The 11,629-nt window shown below is 43.3% G+C and overlaps 1 protein-coding gene across 1 annotated transcript; it reads right to left on the reverse strand.

Moving 5' to 3' along the window:
* Positions 1 to 388: 388 nt before the first annotated feature.
* Positions 389 to 6,452, reverse strand: LOC130834925 (C-C chemokine receptor type 2-like). The gene is made up of 2 exons (XM_057706003.1): positions 6,131 to 6,452; positions 389 to 2,256 (listed from the first exon to the last, which is right to left on the reverse strand). Exon 2 carries the CDS (start codon positions 2,243 to 2,245, stop codon positions 1,124 to 1,126), a length of 1,122 nt encoding a protein of 373 aa, XP_057561986.1. The 5' UTR covers positions 2,246 to 2,256; positions 6,131 to 6,452; the 3' UTR covers positions 389 to 1,123.
* Between the last annotated feature and the right edge of the window lie 5,177 nt (positions 6,453 to 11,629).

An 11,629-nucleotide genomic window follows, 5' to 3' on the forward strand; every position in this document is an offset into this window, starting at 1 on the left:
AGGTTCTTGTTGCACAATTTCCTTCACATTCTCCCCACAGCTACTCTCCTGTACCGCTACAGACTGGCTTTTGGGGTAGGGCAATCCTCTAGGCAGAGTTATGTGATAAAGGTTGCGGGGGGACAGGTGGGCAGCAGCAGCAGGAAAGCAGGAAGAGCCACAAGGAAACAAACACTGTCAGATCCAGAGACACGAGGCCTATCAGGCGTTCTGATGTGTGCTTCCTGGCATCTGCTCTTAGCTGGTTCTGGAAACATTCCTGCACATCCAGTTGCGAGCTTGCCCCTCCACTCCTGATGGAGGAACTCACTAGTGCCCACACCTTTCTCATAGTCACTACCTCCAACCCTCTCCTTTCTCTTTCCAAACAAGGGCTTTTATTTTTTCATCTCATTAAAGATTATGTGTATTTTATAAACAAACACTTCAGTAAATTTTTGTATAGGAGGATGAAGCCTAAGAAGCACATGAGGCAAGGTACTGAATAAATCTCAAATGTAGGGTGCGTGGTTGTTACAGCTAAACTGTAATAAAGCAGAAATGTGTCATGCACTTAGCAGAAGGGGATCACAGACCCAACCGAAGCTCCCAGGAAGTTCTTACAGCTCCTAAGCTCTCCATGAGCCGGGGAAGCCTCCAGAGTTAAATACAGTAGGAGATGGTGCTAAGGGCCCGTGCTGCTGCCTGGCTGGGTGAGCGAACCCCCTCGTCCAGGCTCAGCCTTGTTCACACCTCCTCCTCCGTCCCCTTGGTCCTGACCCCACTCTCCCTCATTCCATTCACGTGTGCCTGGTTCTCTTTCCCACCTCCAGCTGATTAAAGAGATTGATCGAATCAGAGAGTGGGTGAAGTGGTGAAGATGGAAAGAGCAAAAGCACAAGGCAAAGTGACGTTTTTCAGGAACTGTGATAAGCTCGTTGGAGAGTCCAAGTCTCTGCCCACAGTTGTTCTGGAATATTCCCTAAGCACATGTATAAGACTGTCTTGGTTCACACAATCCTGAGGTTCCTGGGTACTTGCTTTAGAGACTTAGAGTCCTCTATTCTTCAACAAACCCTCGCGGCTTATTATCATATATAGATTGCTGTCTCCCTTTGAAAATAACGAGGGAACTGCTACTCCTCTACAGAGCCGCTGAGACTTCCTGCTCCCCAGTGGAAGGAGTGTACGTTGAACTCACTCGATCTCCTGTCTCCCCGTAGAAAACTGGGCATTGTTTGCAGAGGTGTTTAGCAATGTGCTTTCGGAAAAACACAGAGAGATACCTTCTGAACTTCTCCCCGACGAAGGCGTAGATGATGGGGTTGATGCAGCAGTGCGTCAGCCCCAGGGTCTCGGTCACCTGCATGGCTTGGTCTAGCTGACTGCTGTTCTTACAGTTACTCAGGCCAAAGAATACCTGGAAGGTGCTCAGGAGAAGGACGACGTTGTAGGGAGCCCAGAAGAGAAAGTAGACAATCATGATCACGAAGATGAGCCTCACGGCCTTGTGCTTCTTCTTCTCATTTCGGCACCGAAGCAGGGTTTTTAGGATTCCCGAGTAGCACACGATCATGACAAGCAGTGGCAGCACCAGGCCCAAGATGCTCCTCATTATTGTATGGAAATTCTTCCATCCTAGTGGGAAATAAGGGGCGCAGGCATAACCAGAATGTTCTTCTTGGGATTTGATAAAGATGATTCCTGGGAGAGAGGCAAACACAGCCACCACCCAGGTGACCCCACTTGTCACCACCCCAAAGGTGACTGTCCTGGCTTTCAAAGCAAACACAGCATGGACGATAGCCAGGTACCTGTCGATTGTCAAGAGGATGATGAAGAAGATTCCACCAAAATAACCAATGTGATACAGCCCTGTGAAAAATTTACACATCAGGTTCCCAAAGACCCACTGGTCTGCAGCGTAGTGAGCCCAGAACGGGATGGTGAGGAGGAACAGCAGGTCAGAGATGGCCAGGTTGAGCAGGTAGATGTCAGTCATGCTCTTCAGCTTTTTGCAGTTGATCAGGATGAGGACGACCAGCAAGTTGCCCACAAAACCAAAGATGAACACCAGTGAGTAGAGTGGGGGCAGGAGCCGGGCTTCGATTTGTCCCACGGTGGTCTTTTGGCAGGGCTCACTGTAATCATAGTCATAACTGGTGGTGGGTTCTTCCTCATCCCCCTTGGTACTCATTGCAAACAGAGACTGCGATGTAGAAAGCACATTGTGGCTGAACTGGGAAAATGTATCGTTGTCATCCATCTTCCTCTGTCCTGTAAATGGAGGACAAGATAATGACATACAATACAATGGCTGCAATCCCCAACCTTACCAAGGTCCCTGTTCCACGTAAGCAATGTCCCAGGCTTTGTCTTTGCTTTGCAGCCATCTCCTTGAAAGCATGTGTGCTAGTTCATCACTTCTCCTTATTCCTGGTTGCAGACACCAGTCATCTCCCCACAGCCATTTCCCAACACCCTTGGCCTTCCCAGAGAGCCTGGCTCTCATCATAAGGCTGACCACGTTGGACACTTGCTTTCTCTCCCTCCTCTGCAGTGGCACAAGGCCTGTGACCCTTTCGTGGATGATAGTATATAAGGGGGCTCCACAAGGGGGGCTTCTTGGGAACGCTCACAATGAGCCATTATGAGTTGCATTTTCTGTAACTTGCCACCCAAGGTGTTCTGATCTCTTTCAACTTTTTGCCCTCATCATCCTGTCAAAATTTCTCTTGCTGGGGTTGCACTGACAACCCAGTTTTTAAACACCCCTGGCTTTTAGTTTTGTCTTCATCAGGCATTTGATCCTTCTGCTGACTTCTTCCATTTAAAACTTTGGGCTTGGAAATTCCCCGGTGGTCCAGTGGTTAGGACTCTGTGCTTTCACTGCTGAGGGTGTGGTTTTGATCCTTGGTCAGGGAACTAAGATCCCTCAAGCCATTTTTTTGGGGGGGGGGGAATGCCCCCCCCCCCCCAAAAAAGTTAAAAAACAAAAAATACTCTTGGCTTCCAGGAGGAAAAGTGGCTCACCGCTTCTTTTCCATTTTCTTTGTTGGTGTTTCCTCCCCCTGCCCACACTGTAAGAGTCCCCAGGCACCATCCTTGGCTCCCACTTCTTTACCATTTACCTCTTTACCCTTGCTCCAGAGTTCTTCCTGAATTGTGTTGTCTAATCTCAAGGTTCTAAGTTTCCTGTAGGCTAAATGCTTCCCAAAGCTCTGCCTTCCAGTCTCACCTCAGAGTTGAATTTTCCATTGCCTACTTCATATCTCCCCATGGATTTATTCACTGAACCAAAATTTATTGAGTACCTGCTAGGAACCATACCCTATTTTAGGCACTGGAGATACAGCAGAGAGTGAAGTGGGTATCATAGAGGTACCTTGAATTCAACCCACCCCAAACTGAACACCTCTGGAAAGTTCCTTCAACTTGTGGATTCCTTATATTGGCTATTGTCATTTACTCCATTACTTAAGAAGTAAGATTTGACATTGTTGTGGGTCCTCTCCTCTTCAGTAGATTAGGAGCCAGGCCTTTGGAGCCAGACAGACCTGGATTTGAATCCTGCTTCCAAACTACAAGTTGTGTAATTTCAGGCTAATTACTTCTTCAGTCAGTTTCTTTATGTGTAAAATAATAACTGTGCTGAGTTGCTGTGGAAACAAAGACAGTGCAGCATCTGATACAGAGAAATGCTCTGTATTATTATTACTAAGTTATACGAATTCTACCTCATAAACACCTCTCAGAGTCATCCCCTCTGCACCTCTTTCAACTGCCACTCTCTTGCCTCCTGTGCTTCTCACTTCTGGCTTTGCTGAGTTCTTTCATTTGTTCATGCCTTATTCTTAGACATGCTCCCTTTCAGTCGTCTTCTCTGAGGCTGAAACTGGATCTTGCACTTCTCAGTTTAAAACTGGAGTAGCCTCACAATTTGTATGTAGTGGCGCCTCAAAGGCAATGCCCAGACTACTCATCATGGCTTTTCTAAAGCTCACTTCTTCTCAGCCTCAACTCTAATAACTTCTCAAATCCCAGATCCTGTGCTCCAGCCATAGTCATCTTTTTCCCATTTCCCCCAGACTCATCATTTCCTTCAGGCTTTAGTGATTTTTGCATATGCTTGCTCCTCTGCCTAAAGTAGCTAGTAAGCTCCTATTCATCCTGAAATACATCCCACTTAAACTCCCCTTCTCCGTGAAGCCCAGCCCACCTCCTCTGTCAAATCATTCTTATCTCATAACACTGTGCGTGCTTGTAAATAAGCACATTATCTTCTACACTTTCTGTGCTCCTTGAGAGAAGGCCTAGGTCATGTTTCTGTCTTCAGCTCTTGTGATAGCACCTGGCTAAAAGAGGCACCAATAAATGTTCATTGAAAAAATACACAAAACTCGTAATAAGTGTGATAACTAACATCATTAGAATTGGTGCTCAAGAATATTCATTTTTTTCCTGTCAGAGACTGTGAATTCGTTTTTATCTGTGTACGTACCTTATTCTTCAGCTTCTCTTCTGATTGATACATTTCACAGATTTTGAATTTCACAGCCCTGAACTAGATTCTTTAAATCAGCAGCAACTAAATAATACTTCTGATCAAATTTGGGGAAAAAAACGTATCCACCTAAAGAATAGTAATTAACTGAGTGTTCCTTAAGCTCCGAGTGTTATGCTAAATACTTTACGTACATTAATTAATTTAATCCTTATAGCAGTTTCGTGAGATAAGTATATACATTTTACAAGTGAAGAAATAGAGGCATGGATGGATTAAATGATTTTTCCCAAACTCACAAAGCAAGTAATGGCTGAGCTGGAATTTGAACCTTGGGCTATTCAATTTCAAAGGCCCTCAGGGGTTTTTATCTTCAGGCTCTGAGAGCACAGATGAATGTAGAAAAACAAGTAACAGATTTCCTTGTTATTCTTCCCTGCCTTGAACAGAACTTCTTTGGCATTTAGCCTTAAAATCCACACACTTGCCCATACAAGTGTGTCCCACCCATACATACACAAGCGCACACACGTGCGCACACACACAGACATTTCTGCCAGAAAATAAGCTCCATGTGGGCAGAGAAATTTGTTTTGCAATGAGCTATCTTGGTGCCCTAGAACCCAGCCTAGCACATAGAAGCTGCTAAATAAATATCAACTGAAAAAGTGAATAACAGAGAACTAGCAGGCTACACGCTTCTGAGAAACAAGGGGCTGCCCTGTGGACTAGACGCCCAGGTAATCCAGTGGGAGATCTTATAAAGACTAAAATATTGGGGATCCTTGCACACAACCTCTTAGCTGCAGCAAGCCCTCTGGGCTGTTCTGTAGTGAGTCTCTGCATCTGTAAGCAAGGTGTGGACTGGGTCAGTGATTCTGAAATGCTGGCTTTCAGTATCACACAGGAAGCCTGTCAATCAGAAATATACAGCCCAGACCCTCACACTGGTGATTCAGATTGGGGGTGGAATGCTCCACACCACTTCCACTGTGTGTTTTCTATGCTTTGCTGTTCACCTGCCCTGGCCTCTCAAGTGCCAGCCACCTTCTTCTTTTTATTACCTATTCCCGTGTCACCTCAGTACACCTAGCTCCTTCCACGGCAGACACGTAGCAAGGGGCTGAAGGGCACCGGTTTATGTTTCACTTTCAAGTGTCAAGACACATTATCCAGAATTGATTAAAAACTGCCTCTCAGAAAAACGAATCCTTTTCTTCCGTCTCTGAATTGAGGCAAGAGGTACGTTTTGGTGCAGGGCCTGGACTATCACATATATGGACTGGAGAGGGGAAAATTCGAGGTAGAAAGCTCCAGCTCTTCACAGTCCTTGAGGGCTGGGAGGGGCAGAGTGAGAGGAGCAGTGGTTGAGAAACCTGATTGTCCTACTTTCTTTTAGCCCACTCTGTCCTACCACCTGAGCCCTCAGGGGGGTCTCACTGTGCTTTGCGCTTCCTCACTGCCGCTGGGGTCTCTCTAACATTCCTGGTACAGATGTCACCCTCCACCCCTTTCTCCTGTCTTGATCATCTCCCACGGTCCTGGGCTGTGCATACCCCCAGGGTGCTCCCAGTCCCTGCATCTGTAGCATTGAGATGCTTCAAGCCTTTGATTCATAACGTGATGGAAAAAGCACCCCCAACTTACTGGTAGATGGCTTCTTCCAAGTGGCACTGGTGTGTCAGGCTCCTCAGCAACTGAACCAAAGAGATCTGGAGGTAGAAACTTGGTGTGCAGAAGTAGGAAATAAAGTTTCCTGCAGAAAGAGAAGGCGGAGATACAAGGGCAAGTAATGGTAAAGATTTGAAAAAAAAGAATGATATAGTTCTTCTTTTCCAGCCAGGAACATTGTATACTAGGTTGAAGTCTCTAGAGTAGAATAAATTTTGAAATCCTGCTTATGCAACCTTGAGGGTAAATTAGGCACACCCTGTGTCTGCTCTTGGGTCTAACGGCTCTGGGCTCCTTTATCTTGTGGGTCTCTATATCTGGAAATCTTCCACTCTCTTCTGCCAGTAATAATTTGCATGAAACGAGCACATCAGAATTTCATTTCCCAGAGGATAAATGCTAACGGGGGCTGTTGGTGATGGTGGACGAAATATAATTAGGTTTTGTGTGACTATATACACTGATTTCAGTGGCACCAAGGATTTGGGACTTGGTTAGAAATTTTATTTAGGTAGAGCTTTTTAATGAAGAGGGAATGCGAAGTGGTCTCTTGTGTCAGAGATGTCCTCAGCTGTTTTAGGTTCCACTCCTCAGAGAGAAGTTTTGCTAAAAGAAAACAGCATTGAGATTCTGGGAAGATGGTGGAGAAGGAAGTACCAGGAATCTCTCTCCTCACCTAGACAACAGTTCCACTGGCAGAATCTCTCTAATTATTTTGGAATTCTGGAGTCTATTGAGGGTCTGAAACTTTCAGGGGAAGGCATGGGTGACCAGTTGCAGTTAACTTTGGCCAGTTTCAGCTCTTAGCACAGTAACAGCCACGCATCCCCCACCCCAGGCATCTTGGCCAGCAGCTGTGCATGTTCCTGGAGCAGCTTGCACATAGCTTGCAGGAGCCAGGGTGGGCACAAATTGAACCCTGTCCTCCACATACCAGGGATCTGTGCTCTGATCGCTGATGACTACTTCTGATCTTAGAAGTGCAGACAAAGAGAAGGGCAGCCATTGTTGCTGCATTTCCCCCCATTGTTGCAAGCCCCACCCCCTCTGGCTGAAGAGACTTTCAGGGGATTTAAAGAGGCAATGCACTTTGTTTTTCTCCCTTTCATTTTTCTCTTTTTCCCTTTTTGGGAGCCACACATTAAAGACTGGGAACTTCAAAAGCAACTGCATTTCCAGGGAAAATTAGACAGTGACCACACATACCCAGGGAAAAACACAAGCTCAGAAAAGACCTCCTTTGAAGATCTTAAGTTCATACTTCAGGCTGTTCCTTGGCAGAGAGAGATTTTAGTGATCAAAACAAAAATAAACAAAAAAAAATTCTACAAAACAGAAAACCCTGGAGAAGGAGGAGAATCTGATTTCCAGAATTACTGTGTTATTAGATTCAAATGTCCAGTTTTGACAACAAAAAAATCACAAGGCATATAAAGAAATAGAAAAGTATGGTTCCTTCAAAGGGAAAAAATAGATCAGTAGAAACTATTTCTGAGAAAGATGTGATGGCAGGTTTATTAGATAAAAAAATGAGATGTGGAGAAAATCAAGAAAGCCATGTATGATCAAAATGCAAATATCAATAAAGAGATAGAAAACCTGAAAAGAAGCCAATAAGAAATTCTGGAACTGAAAAATACAATAACTGAAATGCAAGATGCACTAAAGGGATCCAAAGGTAGATTTGAGCAGGCGGGAGAGAGAATGAACGACTTGAAAATAGAACAATGGAAGATGTTGAGTCTGAGGAACAGAAAGAAAAGATTGAAGAAAAATGAGCAGAGCTTAAGGGACTTGTTGTGAGTCCTAGGAGAAAAGAGAGAGAGAAAGGGGCAGAGAGAATATTTGAATATTTGAAGAAATAATGTCTGAAAACAGATTTGAAGAAAGATGTGAATATAAACTTCCAAGAAGCTCAGTAAACTCCAAGTAAGATAAATTCAAAGAGACCCACACCAAACTTTCAAAAGATGAAGACACAGAGAGGATCTTGAAAGCAGCAGGAGAGAAGCAAATTATCACATACAAAGGGATTCTCAATAAGATAATAAGCAGATTTCTCATCAGAAATTTAAATGGCCAGAAAGCAGTGGACCCATGCGTTCAAAGTGCTAAAAGAAAAAAAAGTTGCCAACCTGTTTTTCCTATAACTGGCAAAACTATCCTTCAAGAGTGAGGGAGAAATTAAGACATTCCCAGATAAAGGAGTTTTTGTATGTTATTGATGTTAAGCTGTATAAGTTTAAATTAGAATGTTGTAACTTTGGGATGGTAAATGTGACCCTCATTGTAACCACAAGGAAAATAGCTATAGAACAGATATAAAGGAAAATAAAAAGCAATATAAACATTCCACTGCAAAAAATATCAACAAAACACAAAGATAGTAATGCAGGAAATGAAGGACAAAAAAGCTGTAAGACACAAAGAAAACAAATAGCTAAGTGACAGGATGAAGTCCTTCCTTATTAGTAATTACTTGAAATGTAAGTGGATTAAACCCTCCAATCAAAAGGTAGAGAATGATAGAATGAATTAACAAAATAAAGCAAAACAAAAAGATGATCTAACTATACACTGTCAGTAAGAGACTTTAGATCCAAAGACACAAAAAGATTGACAGTGAAGGATATCCCATGCAAATATTAACCAAAGAGAGCATAGGTGACTATGCTAATATCAGATAACATAGACATTAAGTTCAAAAAGTTTTCAAGAGATAATGAAGGATACTATATATTAATAAAAGGTTCATACAGCAAGAAGATATAATGATTATAAACATTTACACCTAATGACAGATCATCAAAATATATGAAGCAAAAACTGACAGAACTGAAGACAGTTGTGCAATAATCATTGGAGACTTCAGTACCCCACTCTCAGTAATGGATAAAACAACCATGTAGAAGTAAGAAAATAGAGGACTTGAACAACACAATAAACCAACCACATTTAACAGGTATTGTATGTACACAACTCTGCCAAACAACAGAATACATGTTCTTCCCAAATGCACATGGGACATCTTCCAGGATAGGCCATATAGAAAGAAGGATCTCATTCTGTAGGCTTGGCTTTGATTTCCCCAGCTATGAAATAGAAATAATAAGGCTTCTGGGGTCTCTGAGGTTTAAATAAATGTAAAGCAGCTAGTACAGTGCCTGGTGTGTAGTAGGCTCTCAATAAATAGTAGCAAATTACAATAAAACATTCTGGGAAGTTAAGGTGTCCTTTCTAGATTTCAGTAAGTTGTAACCATGTATCCTGCATAAGACCTGTTTTTCCTGCTAAGCAAAAAGGCCTCAGGTTGTTCCTTGGAAGCAATTCCTTGCTTAAACAGAAACAGGGAAAGTTCCCCAGTTATCTCCTAATGTGGCCTCTGGGCAGGGATCAGAAAGGTCTTTCTGAGGTTTCAATAATAAAATGGGTAATACTCACCCCAGTGATACTGGGTCCACTTCCGCTTATGGAATCTCCTGATTCCAGCATCTCGTTGCTAGTTCTTTTGAGTCAGTCTGGGATGGGGAAGGTCAAGACCCAGAAATTTTGCTGTTGCTGATTAGGACCACTCTACATTCCTCTCCACATACAAGACATCATTGATTCCAGCTCTGTAATTTTATGAACAGAGAGATGCACAGGTGTAGGTAGTGGTAGAGCCAGGATTCAAATCTCTAGTGCAGGAAACAGATGACACACTCAGCTGAGATTTCGAAGACCTGATGAGGATGAGAATGTGTACAGAGGGGTTGTCAGGGTTAAAAGAACCAACAGGGGTGTTGAGGTGCCCAGAGATGCTAGCAAAAGTGGGAGCTGTTAAGAGTCAAAAGAATAAACAGTATCACCTGAGCTCTGTTGAGAGCTGTAGGGTTGAAGGTTCTAATAGAAGTTTAGCCGGGCAGGAGAGCAGGATCAGAAAGTACCCTCCTGCTCCCACTGTGATCTCCTGCCAGTGCTTCCTGGTGATTGAACCCAAAGAGAAGAGGGAGCAGCAGGGAGGCTAGGTGATGTAGCCCATAGACGTCAGCTTCCCAGGGCTCAGAGTGGATCTGGAGGAGAATGGCAAATACCCACACAGCTATCGAATCAAACATTTTTTTTTCTTGTCACTTTGTTTTCACATGGTCCATGTACACAGTCAGAAAATTGGGAACCGAAGGAAGTACATCTTAGAATTGTTTATGCACTTGGAAAGAATTAGGAAAGATGCTTTTCCTTGAGCTTGAGAACCCCATATCTACCTGTTGGCACTGGGTTCATCATTTCTGAAATTCTCAGTCTAGCAGAGGAGTATGACCTTTTGAGCAGACTTTGGGGAAAACACGTCACCAGTGTCCTATCTCTAGTTTGACTGCTGATCAAGCAGGGTCACATAGAAGACATGGCTGTAGCCATCTCAAGGTGACCTGGGCCAGGGATGAGGAGGTGCTCAATTCTTCTGTAAACTAATGAAATAAAAATTGTTCATGCTTCCTGAATGAAGAGGGAAGAAGCAGACTGACACTGGCCATGTGAAGTTCAAGATTCTTGTTTATTCATACTCTGAAGGTCAGCAGCTGAGTTCGGGGTTAGACCATTGAAGCTGAAAGTTAGATTTGTTCCAAGAACCTCTCTGCCCCTCCATGGATGCCATTACTTAACCAAATGAAAACATGGGGGAAAGCATGGCCGGAGAGAATGGCTGCCAGGGCAGGGAGAAGTTTATCAACAGCCTGAGGGAACTTTGAGGATGCCCTCTTGACATCGTCGGTTGAATTTGTTCAGTTGACACCTTTAGAAAATAAACTCTTGCTAGTTTTTTCAACATTGATGCTTTTGGTTGATTGTGGTTTCTATGGTTTGCCTGCTTCCTGTGACCTACTAAAATAGATTAGTGAGTTCTAGGATTTTACGTCTTCAGTTTTGGTTAAAAACAGTGATCTGGGCTAATAACCATAGAAGAAGCACAGTTATATGTTCCTACATGTTCTGGTCATGTCTTCATAATACAGATTGTGCAAACTGTTTCCACTGTTTTTGTTCCAAGTGACAAAGCAACACAACAGAGCATATAGTCACAGCAGGAAAGCCCAGAAACTACACAAGATTTTTGGAAAGGAAAAGTGTCAAGTAACAGAGATGAGACATGAATTTCTTCTTTGTTCTCCAAGTTCACTACCATCTCCAAGTGAACCAGGAACAGACTAGAATATGTGATGAAAAATAGAAATAAAAATGTCATCAAAAATGGTAATTTAAGTGTTTATTAAATTCAGAGTGTAAAGGTAGCAGATTGGATGTTTCCATACCTTCAGGCCTAATAAACTTTGGGGAAGTAGATATGGAATCAGGATCTTTAATACATTCACTTCCTGTGAAGCCCCCTCAAGTGACTTAAGGTGATGTCACTTGAACCGTGTAGTAGAGAGATAAAGTTGTGTTCTTCTATAGCCCAGATGCTTTAGACTACTCTTTGGCTAGAATCAGATCTTA

Source organism: Hippopotamus amphibius, chromosome 13 (genome assembly GCF_030028045.1).
Source record: "Hippopotamus amphibius kiboko isolate mHipAmp2 chromosome 13, mHipAmp2.hap2, whole genome shotgun sequence".
Taxonomy (NCBI): domain Eukaryota; kingdom Metazoa; phylum Chordata; class Mammalia; order Artiodactyla; family Hippopotamidae; genus Hippopotamus; species Hippopotamus amphibius.